This window comes from Cephus cinctus, unplaced genomic scaffold, assembly GCF_000341935.2.
Source record: "Cephus cinctus unplaced genomic scaffold, Ccin1 Ccin1_scaffold0351, whole genome shotgun sequence".
NCBI classification, from domain to species: Eukaryota; Metazoa; Arthropoda; class Insecta; order Hymenoptera; family Cephidae; genus Cephus; species Cephus cinctus.
Window position 1 is genome coordinate 491,773 of NW_014333043.1, and position 12,976 is coordinate 504,748.

Below are 12,976 nucleotides of genomic sequence, written 5' to 3' on the forward strand. Positions count from 1 at the left end.
GTAGGGGGGGGGGGGGGTAGTGAACGAATTAACGGGGTGTACGAATCCTCAGGAATACGTCATTTAAGAGGAATATGATATTTTATATATAACGAAAATAATAACGGAGAAAAATGGTTGAAAATCGAAAGAAGCTGTGCTGGGTCAAAGTTGAAATAAAAGAGCTGATAAAAGTCCGCTGCCGGTGCCGAGGTCGTTTCCCGGATAAAGGATGGAATAGCAACAATGGCTTCCGCTGACTTAATCAAGAGTTTATCCGGACCTGAGAGGAAGTCTGTGTAGGTTTAGGTTCGTTTAAGAAAATTTTCTTATCGCCACGATAAGAAACCTTCGGCGCTTTGTCGATCGGACCTGCCCACCTATCTACCTACCCCCACCTCACTCTTGATGTACTATATCATGTTGCTATAGTCTGCGCTATAGTGTATAGCAGTGTGGTTCGCGGGAACCTGACTAAATTCCGCCGTTCCAGTCCTTTAGCACCCTTATCACGCCGTACTCGCCTTGCATAAAGCTTCGATCCCTATCAACCCTTCTAGATGGCTTTTCAATAGAGCTTACATCCAATTACGTCGCTCGATGGGGACGATTATCAGTCCAGCTGGTCGATTCCTCTTTGCTATCTTCATTCTTGTCCTAACATTCCTGATATAACTATTTGAAATATTTTATTGGTCCTTGGTCTAACTTTAGAGTGATAAGGGATGATAAGGTGAAATGACTTTTTTTTATTTAAATATCATTGATTATATTCGTTTTGCGTACCGAGGAAACAGTTTCTTTAATATTTTTTATGAAAATATTTGAAACGACCAAACGCGTATGAGGTCATAACGAACATGCTGCCCGATTGAGGTTTCGCCTTGCGTTAAATTATTATTTGTTTATAATTAATAAATGATTTATTTGCGAGAAGTTGATAAATTAAATATATTGAACGAGAATCACGACGTTGCTTTACTGTATATTTTATCCATGAAAATCGTAGTTGGTTTAGAACTAATTTTGCGTGATTGCGATATATTTGTTATGTTTAGAAATTTACTAACTGATTTGCGAATGAACTGTTTCATTCAATATTTCGTTGGTTTTGGAAAAAAAGTAAATTGGTTGTTGGGTACGAAAATTGTATTTTTCGAAAATAAAATGCAGTACGAAACTGTATTTGTTTCAAAGCCCTGCAGCGCTGCTGTGTTTTGTCATACGCGAAGCACGCGTGGTTGCTCTTGTACTGTAAAAAAAAATAAATATCACGTAACATGTGTTTTCAGGCGGCCAATTCCTATTTTTTTTTTTAATAAATAATTTACGCAAAATGGCAAATAAATACGTTTCTTTTGTCAAAAGCCAACTCTTTTCTCAGGAGCGTCAATCTTTTTTTAGCGTTATCGATAAATTTATTTTGCTTAACGTCACAGATTTCTAACCCATCGCAGTTCACTTGGTACGTAGACAGAATTGACTTACAGATGTTATTTACCGGGTGTTTATATCTATTGATCCGCTTCCACCTACCTCCTGATCTTTCGGTGCACTGTTCGGATATTTATAGTGGCAGCCATATTGGAATAGAGGAGACTCGAAATAGCTGGGTTATAAGTATTTTTAAAGTTGTTTTTCTTATTAAGCTGCAAGCTCATTTAGCTAAACGTTAAATTTATTCTATTGGCTATTATCGGGTACCTGACTCTATGTGATTGTTTAATTAATAAATAAACGAGTCTGTTATATCGTTCAAGGTACGAGTATCTCCGAAGTTTGACAATTAACAAGAGTGTCTTGAGCTTTCGCCAACTTCAGACTAGTCGACTACTGTATTCCGTTTTCATGCCCTTTTTTTTACTTCTTCGCTTAACCTTTTTATTCCCCTTTTCAAATGTTTCCCGCCAGCGACTACCAAAAGACGCTGAAACTCCTCTGTTCCACGACCAAGGAACATTTAGCTCGATTCTGAAAATACACTGTAAGGTCGCTTGGATATTCAAAAAAGAAACTCCGAAGATCTTTCGAGCGACCCCCGGCGTTTTCCCGTGTACAATTCAATAAGGTACATTGGGAGAAAGTCATTGAGCCAAGAGAAAGAAAATTAATCTCGTTCGTAATTATCGGAGCGTCTAGAAATTCGATAATGAAAATAATCGACTATGATTTAATTCCCGCTTACTTCGTCCTTTCATATGTTACAGGTGTCACATTTTTCCAAAGTACCATTAGTCCCTATCCACGACACTTGTCGAAAACTTGAATGACGTATCGCTTTCCTGCCCTCGAGTGCACAAGCGCGGAATGGCTTAACACTAAACATACCGACAATTTTTCATAAACGTATTCCTGCCTTTGAAAGGATCAAATGACCCGTCGATCGTATGTTTAGTGTTAAGGACGCCGCCACGTTAAAAAGTCGGGAACGAAAAAGAGACCTTGGCTAAGGGATGTTTCGAGTCGGTTAGCGTGGGAAAAAAAAAGTTTGGGGCTACAGCGAATACCAAAAGGGGCCACAGCGCGCTACCTGCTACGCGGGAGACTCCGACTGTTTCCTGTCAAAGCAAAAGCACCAATAGCCCAGGGAAAGTGAATCGAAGCGAAATATTTCTTTGTAAACTTTCTTTTACGGTCGGTTTACTTCGTGTATCCAGACAGTTTGATTCGGAAACAGGGCATTTCTGTCTGTCAAACTTAATCGACCATTCCTTCGTATAGATCGTGGACGAATAACATTCCTTTAGCAGCACCATTCACATCGAGACCTCTATCTAACCCGTTGCACCTATTTAAGTGTGAATCAATCAACTGTAGCGACGTCCTCGACATGGCGCATACTCGCCCTGTGCCTTCTGTTAATATGGATCTTGGCAGTACGAGAGTCGACGAGTTGCGTCCTTTCGGCTGGCTTTAATTTCTATGCGCATCCCTATGCGAATATCGCGCACTTCGTATCTCGTACATTTTTACCACTCGTTACGCCTCTATGTATGTTTTATTTTTCTGGCCTTACGCCCTTGTGCCGTCTCGTAACGCGTGACTGGCTCGACATTTGTTTTCATTTGTTTCCACGTGGCTTTGCCTTCACGTAGAGTAACAGAAAGAATGGATGGCGAAGCTTACTGCCTGCGCGTATATGTATACCAGTATTTATCGAGAGTCCCAAATAGAAAGGGATCGTCGAGAGTAGTTGAATTTTCGCAAGCCTTTACTTTCATTTGAACATTCGTTACTCGACGTTATTCGCGCGATTTACTTTTACGTCCTTAAGGTGATTTGCTGTCTTTTTTTCGGCTATTTGCTTTTTTCCAATGAGAATCACTCTGGGATTCTTTCCTGGGTATGAGCTGTTACGGCGAAAGGTAATATCCACCTTTCTCGTGATATTTATTACGCTTTTATACCGGGTGTCATCGATTATACCAAAGTGGCAAAGGACTCTCGCGGGAAGTTGGTCTGGGCCTCTCCAAGGGATTTCACGTTGGTAGGCTGGATAATACTTCTATAGCACGTCTGCTGTAGTAATAGAAGGTTTTATCCTGGCAGTTCCACTACCGGCGTTGCTTCCGATCGCGTGTGTTGTGCTGTCACGTTCCTATGGCAACCTCAAGCCGTTGTTCAATAAATGCTAAATTATGAGTTGGAACACGCACGGCAAAGGGTGCGGCCAGGAGGAGTAAAGTAGGTTGACAGGACATGGACACTGGAACAGACAGATACATGTGAATCAGCAGCTGAGAGAATTATTGAAAAAGGGGTCAACGCTTGGAACCTTTTATTTTTAACCTATTTCAGCCGGCTATTTTCTTTTCTTCCAGTTTTCTCACGAGGTACTAGAGAGCATTAGCTGGTGGGCAATGAGAATACGAGGTTCGCATTAAGGTTCCTGAAGGAACTCTCTTTGTCGATGAATTACGAGAAGAGCCTCTTGCTTGTAGGGATGTCTAATATTCTTGGGAAAAAAATGAAAAAAATCAAGCAACTTACAGAGTACCCGGAAGATATTCAGAGATTTTCTTTCTTAAGAAAACTTGGACGCGACTTTACCGTCCCTCGTAGGGATCGGAGGTTTTATATATATTTTTTATATTTTTCTCGTAGATAAAAAAGAAGGGGCGAAGGCGAAGAAAAAAAAAAAAAAAAGAGTGACTAGGAAAAAATATGGGCTGGGACTTTGAGATTATCGCGACGGATGCTGGCATCAATTTCTGTTGAGGGATCCTAAAGACGCTTCTCGTGCCCTCGGCACTGTTACGGGTGCACTGGGTGACTAAATACGAGGAGAAAAAGACGAGCTCGTACGTTATCAGCAACAAGTCCATGACGCTTTAAAGCCTTCGGGGCCGATTGCCTTCCGAGAAAACCAAGGATCGCTCCCTGGCTGGATTCCAGGAGATTTTTCATTGGCGGCGGCGACGGCCCGAATTCTCTGGGCTCTGCGTTCGGCGCCTGTTTTTCTTTTAAAACCTTGTGAAAGTAACTGTCGGCCCGAAAGTAATTCGCAGCCAATCGAAATCCCTTCGCTGTCGTTGACGCGTGGTGCGGCGTCACGCTTCGATAACTATAACCACACACGTGCCAAATACTGCACATTGAGACTCGCGAGGCGAAGCCAACTTCTCGAAACGTCCCACTCGCGCGCGACTTTGACACAACTGAGCCTTTGAAAGACGGTAACTCTTGCTTATTTGTCAGTGGAAAATCATACAGGGCAAAACAGACACGAGTTGACTACGTAAAGGATATCCATTACCCAAAAGTTTGTCCGACCTCTAGTTATAAACACGAAGTTATGTCCCGCGCGAATAATTGTCATGGGCGTTGTTCGGGAGTCTTGCGAATTATGGGGTATTCGTATGGGTAGTCTGAGAAAGGATTTTTTTTTTAAATTCAAACTGCGCCACCTAGCATTGAAATTCTAACCTATCTTAACTTGACGTAGATATTGCCAAATACATCGATCATCAAAATATACATATGGACCGTTTATCTTGAAAGTGGTGTAAGTCCATTTTCTCATGTTTCGAGAAAATTAAATGTTAACATATCTGTTAACTAACAAATTTCGGCAAATTATATGAAGTCTGGGAATGTTTCTACTGTTTTGTCAATATGTAATTTGGTTATATAAATTTGTTTTAGGCGTATTTTACTAAACTGATGTATACTTACGGGCTGCAAATGGTTTTGCACCACTTTCAAAATTAGACAATTGTAAAATTCGTTTAATTTCAATTTTGAAAAATCAAATATCACTTAAAATATACTTCATATTAATCCAATATTGTTTACAAATTTTGACACGACATAAAGAAGAAGTAGTATTTTTCATTTTAGACGCTAATTACATTGATAAAATTCCAGATATTGATAGTATTTACTTACGCTCTGCTTGTGGCAGTGTTTCGAGATATGCATGATGCACCGGAGGTATATAAGGTAATGACTGATTGATGCCTTTATATTTTTCATAAGTAATAGGCCTGGCATCTTGGTACAAAGGCGCCAGGGCGATTTTTTCAAAATTTAGCGGTCTTCTAGGACGTGTAGGTAATAAATTTGTAGTTTTAAATTCTTTGTCCTTCATCGATGTTTTGTATAAAATAGTGTATGGTGCACTTTTGAGAAACCTCATCCAACATACTTGCAACCAATTTACCTGTTCTCCATTAGTGTTTTTTCTTATCTGTTTTTTTTTATCGCAATATGACACGTAATGTAAAACAAATGTAAAATAACAGGCTACCGATCGGCAAAGATCTGCTAAGCCACCTACCTCTGTCAATTGGATTTGCACCACTTTCATAATCGATGATTATGCAATTTCCTTTGCCGACCAATTTTAAATTGTACAAAACATGGGAATTTTTTAAGAAATTAAACACGGACTAGTTATACATAATAAATTCACATTAAATTAAGCAGGAATTTCGTGATATCTCATTTTTTTCAAAAATGGACTTACACCACTTTCAAAATAAACGGTCTATATATTGAACCTGCGATTCGTTGAGTCTGGTCCTCAAATGATTGTTTATTTTTGTGACACGTGTCAAAACTGTCAAAATATTTGATCGCTCACCGATACCGTTAGATTTAGGCGCGAACGCGTGGGGAAGGCTCGGTTTCGAATGCGGAAAATTGATTTTATATTGGTCTAAGACATCAATAGATCAGAGCATTCAGTTCCGAGCTTGACATTAGTTTCAAGCGATAATCTTCCTCAAGGACTAATGTAGTCTGCAGGCCAAACAATGTGTGCCCGACTTTGGACTAACAGAGCCACTAGAGTTCTCTAAAAGTAAAGACAAAACGGTTTAACGGACAAAGCGTAGACTGGTAATTGGAGAGAACTGACTCTTACCCTGGTGACCCTTTAAATCCTCAATTTGACAACGTACACGACTTTATTTCTACGGAAAATAGACGATATCATCGTTTGCACAATAGGACACAATTAACGAGCATAAAAATAAAATGAAATGACATCCCTGCGACGCATCTACCCGACTAGTGTACTACCCCCACTCAGTAGGAACATCCTCAGAGCAAATCGGCTAACTTCGTTCTCACTCGGCACTTTCCGCCCTCTGGCTATCCCCGTGCAACGCTCCTCAAAGCATGCAGTTTGTCCACGACGCCGAACGGGTACGGTACCTTGCTAACGACCCAAGGAGAATCCTTGCAACCATTGTCAAAGAAACGTATAACACCGTGCGCGACATCTCTCTCTCTCTCTCTCTCTCTTCAGAGACATTTATCGTAAATAACTAAGAATTATTTTTTTTACCAGTGTCCGACATCTTTGGAATAAGATTCTTTAACGGATATACAAATATACTTTCGATTCTCGTTCAGTTACGCATTTCAAACCGCGTGCTCTCAAGCACGGAACACAATGACCAGGTTTTGGCTGCTGTGGTAAGAATAGTATAGTTTGCCGTAAGAGGTTGTCAACCGTCTATACTCCGTTCAAGTATACTTAATTCGAGACAAGACGAAAACCGATCGCGTGATATGATATTATATATTCAGTGTACTGTCGGCTTGGTTGTTAACGAGAGCATGAATATTTCTACCTAGTTACAGAAAATCGTTTCTCGTCTACTTAATTGTCGGTTAGGGAATAGGTCTAGACACAGGTGGTTGGATATTTATTTAAATACTTAAACATTATAAATCCTTATCGTTATGGTGGTTGTGACGCGTCGGCTTTTACTCACGTGTTCATTGTTCATTCTGGTTATCGCGACAGTTGGTGGTAAGAAGCAAAATTTGTCAAACCTGTATACATAGGTACCCAGAGGTGATTTATATCGAGTACGTTATCATCATATACATATGTACTCTTCATACATCGTAAATGGACCAGCAGACTTGCCCATAATTCTCGCTGCCGTAAACGAGCTTTACGAGATAAAAAAAAAAACCTGTTGATCTTATTTCGATGCTGTATTGACGAACCCTGCCGTCGTGAACTTCCAGCTGAATAGGCTTGTAATAAGAAGGAAAGACTCGGGATCCGATTACTCGACGTGGCAGACTATAGGATACGGTAGGAAGCCCGGTGGCTTATAAAATTTTTTAATTAAATCCTAATACGTGACAGTTATATATATCACAGTAAGAACAATCCCACCGATCGTAACATCGCAGGGATATTAAGAGAGGCAGTGGTGAAAATAAACCCTAATAATAAATATAGTTCACAAATCTTTCTCAGGATAGCATTCCGAATTTTTCTCTCTCTCTCTCTCTCTTGCTTCCCTCTAATGAAACGTTCAATCCCGTCTCGTTCCCAGGACGTCTCAGGAAGCGGGCGAACTTCCGGCAATCAGGTGATTGGTCCTCACGAATATCTCTCGTCAGTGAAATTTTACATCCAATTCGCTGATGAACCTCCTGACAATCAACGCAGATGTTGATGATTGCGGATGTACGTATAACAAGGCTTGATGGAAGCAGTAACGGACAACGTACTTTGCATAGACTTTGATTGGCTCGTCTGAGGCAACTGTCAAAACTGGTCGGCGACACTCAAGGTCGTACGTCGGTTCTCACCCAGTAACCATAAATTCTACCAAGCGCTACTAACGGTCTACCGCAGTGCCATCTATACATTTCGCTCGTAACAAACTTCGAGCTAGGTTATTCGTAAATTCGCTGGGTTTGTTTTTGAAGTGTTCGAAACGTCGCCTAGGTGCTGCTTTTACGAATTTCCAGAAACTCCTTGATTTCACGACGAAGTTGCCCACTGTGCGTTATTAATGGCAAATATCAACTTGCACGTTCAACTTCACATACATAGCTAACCGTGTTGATCAACCATTTATATTAGAGTGTAACCGTTATTTTCTTTTCGTACCCACGTAAAGCCATACTGACAATGGTATAAAATTGCATATGTATATCAGTATGCATTACACATTAGAATGGCAGTCCACCCATGTTTAAGTCAGGGCTGGTGGGCAGTAGCGTCACTGAAATCGCTTGGGCAAGTCGCCATTGCGTTTTACACACAAAGGCGCCCCTTGCATTCCCTTTTTTTATTCTTCTATCCCCATTTTCTCTCTCTCTCTCTCTCTCTCTCTCTCTCTCTCTCTCTCTCTCTCACACACGCTATCTCTCTATCTATCTATCCCTCTTTCGCGTCCTCGTTGCATTGTTCGGTCTGCTACGCGAAAGCACCTCCGGACACGTAACACTTTGGACTCCTTATATGTCTATATAGAAGCGTTACGACAAACTCCATGACTTTTCTCAGGAAACGGTCGGTATAGGTTACACGCCCTGGAAGTAGGACGCTTCGGGGAGGATGGCGCACGGGTGGGACACGATGCTGGAGACGCGATGATTCCTCCAGGATGCAAAGCGAAGGACGCCAAACTCCTAAGCTGGATGGAGATTCTGTTCCGTCTCTCTGCTTCGCGAAGAGCCCAGACCATTTCCTTTGGGCGCCTTGGACGCTATTATATTTCGTTAATCCCAGCCACTCTTTGTACTTACCACCCGGTTAAAGTTGCCTCGGATTAATCCTGGGGTAACGATTCCCAGGGGATTCTCTTTCGAGTCCCTGGTACTCGTGCCTCCCCCCTCGCATCTTTCTCGGGTAACTCGGAGACTCTCAGAAGTCCTTATCCATCGTGTCTGCCAAACGCTACGTCTCGAACGAAAGTTGGGTTATATTTGATACATTTATTTTCTGCCTTCGTATCCCCCTATTCTCGGATTCGCCAACTAATTTTTGTTTTCCTTCCTCTTTATCAGTCTTTGGTCTTACCGTGTAAAAATTCATTCTTTTTTCTTCCCCCCGAGCACCACCCTTGACAACGAAAGGGTTTTATCCGGGAACTTTTGTCGCGCGTGCGGGCACGTCATAACTTTGACGGATCGTCTCTCTTCGAAAAAGCGTGACGACGAAGCTCCCATTTGGAAAATGGTCTTTCGGAGGTGAACGAAGTTCTTGTAACGGGAACGTCGAAAACTTTTCGACGGAAACGAATTGGCCGATTATTTTTTGACGAGGTCATTAATGGTACAGGAGGGGAAGGAAGGGGGGGGGGTATCTTTCTGGATCTCTATGGGCATGGTTATCGATCGATCTTTTTTTTTTCTTTTCGCTCTTTCTCTTTTTCTATATATTTATACATTTGGCGTTTGGCTATTTCGGAGACGGTTTCAATATATCATATATATATATATACACATATATGTCAAAGGACAGTTTCAAGGACATGCGACATTCACAACAGCAAGCCAAAATATATATAGATATTTTTTTAAAGAAAGTAACCCTGAGACACGTGGCATTGAAATTTTAACCTAATCTAATCTAACGAACTATTTCTTGTTGTTGGCCCATCACAACTCCAGGTACCTATCCAGCATCAAATTTTTGTTAAAAAAATTCGGTGTGAGTGCCGCCAAACTGTCCTGGAAGCATACGATAGACATAAAAGTTTTCCAGGATCGTCCTGGAACACAACAAATATTCCGGAGACTGCCAATACGTAAGAAAAGAAGGTCGTGGAAACTGTCTTTTAATATCAATATACATATATATACATGGTATACGTACCATTATTTATTTTCTCCTTCCTCATCGCTCTTTTCCTCTATTTATTATCAAGTCTGCTACCCTTAATCTTCATCCCTTATCGTGCATGAAATATCGTCGTTAACCGACCATATACACGGATACCATTTTCCGTGACATGCACCATGGACTCTCGATCGAATTCAAGAACCTTATAAAACGCTATTGGCCCTTCATAGAACTTGTAGATCCACAACCTGGCTACAGAACGACTACGTAAAACCGGTAAAATCGCCCAGGATCATTGTGGGGTCCCCCTATCTCTATATACATATAAAGCACAAATTTTCTTATATGCTCGAGCATGACGTAGATCGTAAGTGCTCGTAGCTCATACATACGGATAAAAAGCTCAGAGCTTCGAACCATTACCTTTTTTTTTTTTTTTCAAATTCAGTAGCCGTAATTAACCTCTAAGGGCGTTCGTATTACCATATCCATATATCCATTGACCTAACTGTACTTTGAAAGGCGGTACACGAATCAGCAAAGAGTTTGGCGATATATGCAAATGGTTCGCAGCATCCATTTCGGTCCACGGTGCATTGAGGTCGTAGTGAACTGATGTACCGGACGTTTTGGTATTTTCAAATCATCACGTATCTCTGTTCCAGAACGGTTTCCCACTTACGTAATCCCCTCGTTCCTTATTTTACATAAATTATTTTTCGTTCCACCCGTTACTTCAAAATTCATCCAGAATTATATACCCTTCGGGCATGCCGTTGACACCCTAGTAGCTCTACGTAACCTAACTGACAATACCTGTTCGTCTGGATTCGCTCTTTATATAATTAATTCCTTCGTCATAGCTTCCTGGATACATAATTATCTGGTTAATGTGATTTTCGCTATATCCCTACGACACGTAAATCCCTGCAGCGTACTGGCTGGATTGTTAAAGCATCCTAAATGTACAATATTTAGGCAGCATATAGTATATACGTATACATAACAAAAGCATAGGTAGTGTTAGGTTAGGTAACCAGGGAAAAATTATCCCTAGTAGAAATCATTAATTTTTCCGAATCCCTTTCCTATCAGGGATGGACACCTGGGACATATCACTGGGACGTGGGATTGAGCATTAGCCGACACTGTGTGCTATCACGAACGTGGGATCGAGGAGTGATAAAAATCTGTAGCGTCGATAAATGTCGAATGAAGTTATTCGTGCGGTATAAATTAGCTCCTTTCGTATTCCTTATATAATGAAAAAGCATTTCTTTGATCCATATATATATATATATATATATACACATGCACACGGTATATTGAGGATAACAGCAGGATAAACTTATAAACGCAAAGTCCGACGAGAGACTCCCGAAAAGTTTTTCCCCTCTTGTTTTACGGGTCTCAGTTAACCCTGTTATAAGTAGAAAAAGGGTGTAAAGTTTACGAGGCCGTGAAAATACAGATTCACCGAAATTCCTTTACACACGTGCCACGTACGTACATCTTTTCCAAGCTGTATTAAATGGAGTATTTAGAATGTAACAACATGTGTACACAGACCCGGGTATATTGCTGCTGTTCGCTGCTATCGTAATACTCCTGTATACTGCTGTACACTATAGGCTGCCCTCCCGCCACGTCACGGGTACACGTATAAGGGTTGGGCGTACGTGAGGCTGCCTTTTTACCAGCTGGAAAATTAATAAGGCAAACGTGACGGCTAGCAGCCCTTTATTTGTTTTAGACTGCGCTTCCTCTTCTCCACCCCACAGGCAACTTATGCTATTACACTTATATGCCTTTCTCTATAATGAAGCCGTATATTCTAATCATCCGTTATATCGCTAGTGGGCTTTTACGACTAAAATTAATCTTCCACAGCAATGATCCCCCTATGAGCTTGAGGTAGCTCTTTATATTTATTATTCCCCCCCCCCCTCAATTTCACTATTTTTCTCGTAATATTTCACTCAACGCTTCATCCCCTATTCTATTACAAGTAATTGCCAGGGTTAGCTTCCGGTGCCGCTTTTTTTGGGGTGACTTCGAGCTTTTCTCGCTCGGTGGTATAACTATATCCGTTGGATCTGGTAACTGTATATTTTTCTACTTTACTCTTAGTTAATGCTTTTACCTTGAATCTTCTGTCTCGGCAACCCTTGGTACCTTCAGTCTCGTCTATGGTAATAAGCCGCGCCCGAGACGGCTGTTTACAGCGTCATAACTTAATACGTTCAGGACGGCCTGTTTTAAAGCGACTCGAACGAGCCAACCCGCGCTAATGCATGCAGAGTCGTCCCTACGGGATGTCCTTTGAGTTGAAGTCCGCTACGAGGGAAAATTGGAAAAAGTCGTAGATCGTAATTGGGTTGTAAGGAAAAAAAAATTTTGGTCGTTCTAACTCGATATACAGTTGATGTAACGAAGATTACAAAAAATAAAAGATTACCGATACGTGAAAATACATTACGTACGATTTACATGCTCCTTTAAGGCTAGAAGTATGCATTCGTATCTTTTGTGATGGTGCTAGCTTGGAAGGAGGTCTCTGTGGGAATATAGTTGTGGATATCTGTTGGGTCACCCTCTGGCGTTTTGCAGTAGTAGTATATATATATATATATATATATATATACTACTGTATATGTGTATATATATATATACACTTTAGCAGGAAGTCGATCCTTCAACCGGTAGCGTTAAAGCTGCTGCTGTAAAAAGTGGCTGAGAGCCGATGGCGATTTTCTGGGGATGAGCGTGAAGGGAAAGATGGACTTTTTGTTACCGGAAGCGACAGTACACTGACTACGTAATAGCGTAGTGGAAGGCGGCAGAGGGAGGTGGAGGAGGAGGAGGGAGGGGTTTAATGAAACGGTGGGAAAAATGGTGAAAAATACGTGAAACTTAAGGCTGTTCCTATGAGAGCGACTGATGGGGCGG

General features: G+C 41.2%; 2 protein-coding genes across 10 annotated transcripts in view; one reads left to right on the forward strand and one right to left on the reverse strand.

Annotated features, from left to right (window-relative positions):
* LOC107267214 (probable basic-leucine zipper transcription factor N) overlaps window positions 1-12,976 on the forward strand; it is a 54,359-nt gene that overhangs the window by 16,213 nt on the left and 25,170 nt on the right. For 3 of the 9 annotated variants that reach the window (XM_015738624.2, XM_015738622.2, XM_025084355.1), the window contains exon 1: window positions 6,619-6,903. The exons of 5 other annotated variants lie outside the window; for them this stretch is intronic. Coding sequence is in view for 1 of the 4 variants with exons in the window: in XM_025084357.1 (XP_024940125.1) it covers window positions 7,901-7,918 (18 nt within the window). In the remaining 3 variants the exon portion in view is untranslated. Of the gene's footprint in view, window positions 1-6,618; window positions 6,904-7,784; window positions 7,919-12,976 lie in introns of those variants that run through there. One more of the 9 variants, XM_025084357.1, reaches the window with a different exon arrangement.
* On the reverse strand, window positions 3,113-6,590 carry LOC107267216. Its single transcript, XM_015738631.2, has 2 exons — window positions 5,368-6,590; window positions 3,113-3,685 (listed from the first exon to the last, which is right to left on the reverse strand). The coding sequence occupies exons 1-2, from the start codon at window positions 5,786-5,788 to the stop codon at window positions 3,570-3,572; spliced, it is 537 nt and encodes a 178-aa protein (XP_015594117.1). The 5' UTR covers window positions 5,789-6,590; the 3' UTR covers window positions 3,113-3,569.

Bases quoted from the DNA above. Each gene is read 5' to 3' on its own strand.
- LOC107267216 (XM_015738631.2), bottom strand. From the start codon at position 5,788: ATGAAAGTGGTGCAAATCCAATTGACAGAGGTAGGTGGCTTAGCAGAT. The intron at 3,686-5,367 runs GTAAGTAAATAC...TGTCTGTTCCAG, and splicing joins AACACTGCCACAAGCAGAGC to TGTCCATGTCCTGTCAACCT.